This window comes from Grampus griseus (assembly GCF_964374135.1).
Source record: "Grampus griseus genome assembly, chromosome: 14".
NCBI lineage: Eukaryota > Metazoa > Chordata > Mammalia > Artiodactyla > Delphinidae > Grampus > Grampus griseus.
The window spans coordinates 88,473,975-88,481,875 of record NC_139008.1 but is presented as its reverse complement, the minus strand read 5'-3'; the positions used below and the strand labels follow the sequence as shown (position 1 = coordinate 88,481,875).

General features: G+C 68.0%; 1 protein-coding gene across 2 annotated transcripts; it reads left to right on the top strand.

Annotated features, from left to right (window-relative positions):
* Positions 1 to 214: 214 nt before the first annotated feature.
* Positions 215 to 5,825, top strand: ZNF512B (zinc finger protein 512B; the record flags this gene model as incomplete). Of its 2 annotated transcripts, XM_082670083.1 has the most annotated exons (16): positions 215 to 338; positions 583 to 725; positions 993 to 1,121; positions 1,215 to 1,873; positions 1,979 to 2,205; positions 2,318 to 2,389; positions 2,483 to 2,629; positions 2,791 to 2,915; positions 2,986 to 3,078; positions 3,243 to 3,341; positions 3,423 to 3,593; positions 3,804 to 3,998; positions 4,143 to 4,244; positions 4,554 to 4,616; positions 5,099 to 5,197; positions 5,469 to 5,825. In XM_082670083.1, the coding sequence occupies 16 exons, from the start codon at positions 215 to 217 to the stop codon at positions 5,712 to 5,714; spliced, it is 2,694 nt and encodes an 897-aa protein (XP_082526209.1). In that variant the 3' UTR covers positions 5,715 to 5,825. The 2 variants fall into 2 exon arrangements, with proteins under 2 accessions (XP_082526209.1, XP_082526208.1); XM_082670082.1 differs by having other exon boundaries at positions 993 to 1,873; positions 2,318 to 2,629.
* Positions 5,826 to 7,901: the final 2,076 nt, after the last annotated feature.

Genomic DNA, 7,901 nt, shown 5'->3' with positions numbered 1-7,901 from the left:
CGGCTGAGCAGCCCCTCCCCTAAACCGGAACTCCCCCCGCCCCCGCCCATCCACCCCTTCCTCCGCTTTCCCTTGTGGCCAAAGACACAGGCGGGCAGGCTCCCCTTCCTCAGGCCGGAGAGTGGGCCTGTCTGGGGCAGGGTCGAGAGCGGCCCATTTCAAGTCCCGAGTTGGGCCCGGTGGACCTCACGGGCTGCCCGCTTGCTCTGCAGAGATGACCGATCCCTTTTGTGTTGGAGGAGGCCGCCGGCTCCCGGGGTCCAGCAAGAGTGGGCCTGGGAGGGATGGCGGCCGGAATGAGGTCCGACTTCCCATGCTTCACGACCCGCCGAAGCTAGGTAAGAGGAGTGAGGGCAAGGTCGACTCCAGGTGGCCACGGGCGCCAGCGCTGGGCGTGGGCCTCCCGGGATGTCCAGCTCCTGAGAGGGAGGAGAGGTCCACCCTGGGTGGGCCACGGCCTCCTGCCCCTCGTGCCTCAGTGCAGGGGAAGTGAGGCTCCTTGCAGGCGGGACCAGCCCCCTGTGTGGCAGACAAGGCTGCAGGGAGTGCAGCTTCTGAGCCTTCGTGTGTCGTGTGCTGCAGGGCTGCCGGTAGGCCGGGGTGGGCCGACAGTGCCCAGCCAGGCCCCACTCTGCTTTGACCCGGGAAGTCCAGCCAGCGACAGAACGGAAGGGAAGAAAAAGGGGCGTCCGAAAGCCGAGAACCAGGCGCTCCGAGACATTCCTGTGAGCTCCCCGAGGGCTGGGTGGGACTCTCACAGGGTCTGCCGGGGAGCCCACTGCCTTGGCAGGCTCGCCTGCTGCGTGTCCAGTGCCGAGCCCTCAGCCCGGATCCACTGGCTGCTCCGTGTGCGAGGGCTTCGCGAGACGGCCTGGGGCCCAGCGAGTCCTGTGCGGGGCTCCCACAGGCCTGGGGCCAGTGCTGAGTCGGGGGCTGGGCAGCAGAGGCCTGGGTGGCTGCAGGGTCGACAGCCTGGCCTTTCCCACGCCCAGCTCTCCCTGATGAACCAGTGGAAAGACGAGTTCAAGGCGCACTCGAGGGTGAAGTGTCCGAACGCTGGGTGTTGGCTGGAGTTCCCCAGCATCTACGGGCTCAAGTACCACTACCAGCGGTGCCAAGGGGTAAGGGGCTGCGGCCTGGGGAAGGGGAGGCCTGGGGCCCACCCTGCCCTGGCTGTTGGCTTGGGGGTGTCCACGCCTGCCCTCTCCACCCAGGGTGCCATCTCAGAAAGGCTGGCCTTTCCCTGCCCCTTCTGTGAGGCTGCATTCACCTCTAAGACCCAGCTGGAGAAGCATCGCATTTGGAACCACATGGACCGACCCCTGCCTGCCCCCAAGCCTGGGCCCGTGAGCCGGCCAGTCTCCGTCAGTCGGCCCGTTGGGGTCAGCAAGCCCATTGGAGTAAGCAAACCTGTCACAGTCAGCAAGCCCATCGGCATCAGCAAGCCGGTGACGGTCAGCCGGCCCGTGCCGGTCACCAAGCCAGTGCCGGCCAGCAGGCCCGGGCCAGTCACCAAGCCAGTGCCGGCCGGCAGGCCCGTGCCGGTCACCAAGGCTGTGCCGGTCACTAGGCCTATACCGGTCACCAGGTCTGTGCCAATCGCCAAGCCAGTAACAGTCACCAAACCAGTGCCGGTCACCAAACCAGTGACCATCAACAAGCCGGTGTCTGTGACAAAGCTTGTGACAGTTACGAAACCCGTGCCAGTTGCGAAGCCGGTGACGGTCAGCAGGCCCATTGTGGTCAGTAAGCCGGTGACGGTCAGCAGGCCCATTGCCATCAGCAGACACACGCCGCCCTGCAAGATGGTGCTGCTGACCAAGTCTGAGAACAGAGCTCCTCGGGCCGCGGGGAGGAGCAGCGGTAAGAAAAGGTATGGGGACTCCTGCTGGGTGGGGTTGGGTGTCCCCGGCTGCAGCTCAGGGGTAACAGGGCCCAGAGTGGGCCCTCCTGCCCCTTACCTCCCTGCTCTCTGCAGGGCCGCAGACGGCCTGGATGCCTGCCCCCTCCCGCCCAAGCAGGCGAGGCCGGAGAACGGCGAGTACGGCCCGTCCACCACAGACCAGAGCTCAGCCTTCCAGCTGAGCACAGACCCCAGCAGCAGCCCCCTTTCTCTGGGCAGCAGAGCCTTGGGGGGCAAGGAGGCACCGAGGGCCGCGGGCCCCGTGTCCCCGCCTGAGGAGGGTGCGGAGCGCACGAAGCACAGTAAGACGAGAGCAGGGGGCGGCGGCAGGCGGGGGCGGCGGCCAGCCGGCCCGAGCCTCCCAACGGTTATTTGACCAGAGCCTTGTCCTGTGTGTTCTCTCCCCCGAGTCAGGAAGGAAACAGAAGACACCCAAGAAGTTTACGGGTGAGCAGCCCTCCATCTCAGGGACTTTCGGACTCAAAGGTGAGGCCTGGGCCAGCCGGGCACCTGTGGGGCCAAGCACACGCGGCGGCCGCGCCCTCAGCCTGCACCTGCCCCTCCCGCGTGCGCTCGTAGGCCTGGCCAAGGCGGAGGACAAAGCCCGCATCCACCGCGCCAAGAAGCAGGAGGGGCCGGTCCCTGAGGAGGTGCGGAAGAGGGGGCCAGCCCCCACCAGCGCTGTCAGCAAGGAGGTGCCGGCCCCAGGGGCCCACCCAGCCCCAGGTGGGAGCTGCCGGGGGGCGGGGCACAGGCCGGGTCTTGAGGGTGGGGCGGGTCCCGAGCCGCGGGGACGGGGGCCGAGCATGGACCCTGGGTTCTGTGCTTGGCGTCCAGGGCATCTGGGAGCTCCTGCCTGCCCCTGAGGCCCTGGCCCTGCTCCACAGGTGGCCCTGAGGAGCAGTGGCAACGGGCCATCCACGAACGGGGGGAGGCCGTCTGCCCCACCTGCAACGTGGTCACCCGAAAGACCCTCGTGGGGCTCAAGAAGCACATGGAAGTGTGTCAGAAGGTGAGGCTGCCCCGTGCCCACGGGGGGCGGCGCCCCAGGGCCGGCCTCTCACACGCGCGCCCGTCTGCAGCTGCAGGATGCGCTGAAGTGCGAGCACTGCCGGAAGCAGTTCAAGTCCAAGGCGGGCCTCAACTACCACACCATGGCGGAGCACAGCGCCAAGGTTTGCCGCTGGTCTGCCCCCGCGCCTGCCCGGCTCTCACTGCTGGCCTCCCGCTAGCAGGGCTTAGTGGCTCCCGTGCCTGGCGGGGACGTCCGCGGCCGCAGCCCCTGGGCGGGGGCGGGGCCCTGTGGGGGCGGGGGCACTGAAGCTGGCCTGCCCCGCAGCCCTGTGACGCCGAGGCCTCGGAGGCGGGCGAGCGCGAGGAGCGGGAGTGGCTGCGCAAGGTGCTGAAGCAGGTGGGGCGGCTGCGCTGCCCCCAGGAGGTCAGTGGGCCACGTGGGTGCGGGCGCCAGGCGGGGTGGGGCCCGCCGCTCTCCGGCCACTCACCTGCCCCGGAACCCCAGGGCTGCGGGGCCGCCTTCTCTAGCCTCATGGGCTACCAGTACCACCAGCGACGCTGCGGGAAGCCGCCCTGCGAGGTGGAGACCCCTTCCTTCCCCTGCACCCACTGCGGCAAGACCTACCGCTCCAAGGCCGGCCACGACTACCACGTGCGCTCGGAGCACGCGGCCCCGGTGAGCGGCCCACAGCCCGGCCTCCTGTCCCTGGGGCACCAGGCAGGCGCGCCCATGTGCTGCCTGCCACGTGTGCTCCGCCTTCCCTCCCAGGGGCCCACGTGCGTCGTGGGTCGGGGGGAGTGAGCCTGGGGTGGGCTCCCGTGTCCCCCGTGCGCTTGCCGTACGTGCTCTCTGTGGCTCATCTGACCTCCCCTCCCACCCCCGCAGCCCCCCGAGGAGCCTGCGGACAAGGGCCCCGAGGCTGAGGACCTGTTGGGTGTCGAGCGGACCCCCAGCGGCCGCATCCGCCGCACGTCGGCCCAGGTCGCCGTGTTCCACCTGCAGGAGATCGCGGAGGACGAGCTGGCCCGAGACTGGACCAAGCGGCGCATGAAGGACGACCTGGTGCCCGAGACTGCGCGGGTGAGCCCAGCCTCCCAGTCTCTGAGCCTGAGCCCCCGTGACCTGGGAGGGCGTGGTTGAGGGCTTTCTCAACTCAGCAGGGAGCGTCTGGGTCACCTCCAGCCCAAGCTCCGAGCTTACCCTGGCACCCGCCCACGTCTGCAGCTCAACTACACGCGGCCCGGCCTTCCTGTGCTGAACCCCCAGCTGCTGGAGGAGTGGAAGAACGAGGTCAAGGAGAAGGGCCACGTCAACTGCCCCAATGATGTGAGCCAGGGAGGCTGGGAAGGCATGGGAACGCTGGGACTCAGGACGGAGGGCCCAGGGGTGGCCTTGGGGGGAGCCCTCCACGTGGCCCCTGAAGGGTCCTCAGATGGAGCCTCACAGGCAGAGGGGCCTTGACCTCAGCCCTAGCGGCCCAGCCTGCCCACACCCCTGGGCAGGGGTGACTCCTGGGATCAAGTCCCCCCGCTTGCCCCAGATGGGCCCTGGGTCCCCCGGGCTGGGCAAGGGGTGCACACTGGTGGGGGGCCACCTGCCGGAGGGCCCGCCCCCACGGTCGCCTCCTGCCCCCAGTGCTGCGAAGCCATCTACTCCAGCGTGTCCGGCCTCAAGGCCCATCTGGCCAGCTGCAGCAAGGTCAGTGTCCGGGCCCTCCCGGCGGCCAGGCGTGCGTGCTTGGTGCTCCCAGCTGCCCCCCAGGGGTCCGCGCAAACCGGGTGTGCGCCCCTGTCCCTGTGGGGCCAGGGCCAGCGCCTCCTGGGATGCTCGCCGCCTCCAGCCCCAGCCATCAGTCACTCAGTCTCGGGTGGTTCTGCCTATGGGGGTTCCTCGTCTGTGCTGGGACAGCCCGACCTGGGCTTGGGGTACGGGCCCTTGGCTTCCCAGGAGCACCTGCCTCTTCCCCCCCTCTCCTTGCTTCCCGCCTCCCCTGCAGTGGGGGCACCTTGGTGGTCCTGCCACAGAGTGGCCTCGTGGGTCCCCAGAGCACACCTGTCAGGCACCCATTCAGATAAGCCACACAGGTCGGGGTGGTCCTGGCTGCATCTGGGTACTTCCGGTCCTCCAAGGGCCAGTGGTGGGGCCCACTTCCAGGGGCTGGACTGCCCTGTGCCTTCCAGGGGGACCACCTGGTGGGGAAGTACTGCTGTCTGCTGTGTCCCAAGGAGTTCAGCTCCGAGAGTGGCGTCAAGTACCACATCCTCAAGGCCCACGCGGAGGTGCGTCAGGGACGGGCCTGGTGGGAGAGCCCTGCTGGGCCTGCGGCTGAATGCGCCGGCCCCACGGAGGGGGCTGGGAAGGGCAGGGGCGACAGGGTGACGGCTCTTCACTTGCGCGAGTGGGCGACGTTGAGGAATCTGCTGGTTTCTCTTCAGAGCAGCCTCCGGCTTCCCTAGAGAAGCTTGGGTGTCCCCAGGCCCCGGGTCCCCTGCCGCCTCGCCCTCCAGGGTCCTGGGCCCCAGGGTTTCCATCGCTGCTTCTCTCCCCCAGAACTGGTTCCGCACTTCGGCAGACCCGCCTCCCAGACACAAGGGCCCAGACTCCCTGGTGCCCAGAAAGGAGAAGAGTCCGGCTGGCGGGAAGAAGCGGGGCCGCAAGCCCAAGGAGCGACCCCCTGAGGATCCAGCCCCTGGGACGCCTCCCCACCGGGACGACTGGCCCCCAGGAGGCAGAGACAAGGGGGCCCGGGGCTCTGCTGGCCGGAAGGTGGGAGCCGGCAAGGCGCCCGAGAAGTGAGTTTGCAGCCTGGCAGGTGGGTGGGGCCCGGCCCCCTCTGTCCAGGGTGGGGCTCCAGAGCCTCCTGCCCTCCAGGCCTCCACCCCCCACCCCTGCCTGTTCATCTGTCCAGCGGGGGCGGCCAGCCCTCTCCCCTCCCCGAGGGTGGCCCTGCCCCACGCGGGCTGCCGCAGGGCACCTTGGGCAGGGGCTCCCGGGAGGGCCAGGGCAGCTGCAGAAGTGCAATAGTCTGGAGGGACCTTCGTGGGCCGGCAAGAGGACGGGCTCCAGCCTGGGCTTCGGTGCTGGGGCGGCACGGAGCAGGCAGGTGGCCTCTGGTCCTCGGCGTGTGAGCTCCGCGCCCCATCGGGGGTCCCTGGTGGCCCGTGGTTCTGGGCTGATGAGGGTACCTGAGCAGCCTCACCTCGTGACCCGACACTGGAACCCCAGCACCCCCCAGCTACCTCCCGGGACAGACCCCAAGTCTGACAGCTGCCGTGCTGACCTGCCCGCCCCACCGCACCCCACCCCACCCCCACCCCGCCGTCTTTTGGTTCCTGCACTTCTGCTCTCTACCTCTCCAGGCCCACCTTCCCCTGCGGTGCAGCCCCTGCTGCGCTCGGGCCCTGCCCCACTGGCCCGTGTCCATCGTGGTGGCAGAGGCAGCCCTGCTCCACCGTCCCCAGTCGTGCTCCCCACTCGGGACCAGGCAGAGGCTCTGCTTCTGCCACTGCAGGGCTGTGGGGCAGGGGCCACGTGAAGTGAGCTCTGGCCTCAGCCTCCAGCTTTGCTAATGCCGCTGGCCTGAGTCGGGTAGCCTGATGGGTTTAGGGATGGGCCAGTCTGGGTTCCGGGGTCACCTGGGGCCCACGGGCATGAGGGGCGGGGACCTGGGGCCTGGCTCGAGTAGTGACCACTGTGGGAAGCATCCTCTCTTGCTGGCCTGGGTTGGCCCGTGGCCAAGCTCCCGTGGGAGCCTCCTTCCCCCTTTTTTAGCTGCTCCTTCGTTTCTGGTTGTGTGGCCTTTTGATGTGAGAGCCGAAGGCCCCGGGGGAGCTTGGCCAAGGTCATAGTAGGTTGGTGGCAGCTCCAGGGCTCTGTCTCGGCTCCCTTTGGTGCCCTGAGGGCAGCGAGGTCTGTAGGTTGGGTCAGGTGGAGTCCAGGGCTCCCTGAGGATGCAGCCACGTGGTTTCTGACCTCCTGCCTGGGCCCCACCTTCCAACCATGGCGTCGCTGGGACAGGGAGGATGCTCGGAGCTGCTGGGTTCGGGTGGAGGCTCTTTTCCACTGGGGGGTGGGGGAGGGCTGAGGGCTCGGCCTTGCCGACCCCGGACGATGTGAATCTTGATGTTTGCCCGTGTGCGTGTGTCTCCTGGGTGTAGTGGATGCCAGTCTTGTTGCTGTGACAAGTAACAAACCTTTTTTTTAATTCTGTTTTTTATATGAAAACTCACAACAATCTGACATTTTGGTGCTAAGGGTTTCCTGGTGCCGACGGTGGGTCTGGGGGCTGGGCTGGGGTCCCTCTCCTGCTCAGGGAGGCGGTGCTGACTGGGCACCCCTCTGCCCCCCAGCTCCTGTCCTCCTCCAGTCCTTGGAGAGGAGGGGCTCCAATCTGGGCTCAGCTCTCCTCACCCCGCACTAGGGAGACAGTTTCCAGGAGGGCTTTGGGGCCGAGGCGCCATGCTGCCCGTCTCCGGCTTCTTCCTTCAGCCAGAGTGCTCTGACCCTGGGCAGTCCTGGCCTGATGTGCTGGGGGGGGGGTGTGTGTGGAGACATGGGCTCCCCCCCACTCACACGCACCTGATCTGATCAGGGGGTAGAGGCCTGGGCAGGTGCAGGTAATCCAGCGTCAAAGGCTGAGGCAAGCGGCATGACTTCGGGGCAGGGGGGCTTTCTTTCCTGTGTTCCTGGGTGTCACTGGGGTACAGCTGGTGGAGGTGGAGGTGGGTCGGGCAGCCACTGCAGGGGCAGCCTCCGGGGGGAGGGTGGGGAGCAGGCACTGATGGGAGCCCCACGCGCACTTTGTCCTTGTCACCAATGGTTGGAGGAGGTTGGACCTCAACACCTCTGCTGGGGATAGCTGCCTGCCCCGGCCTCTCAGGTACTTGGCCCTTGGGGAGCGGGGGCTGGTTTTGGCTGGGGGATGCGTTTCATTGTCACCCCCAAAAGTCCACGTGTGGTCCCTGGCGTGGGAACCCCACCAGA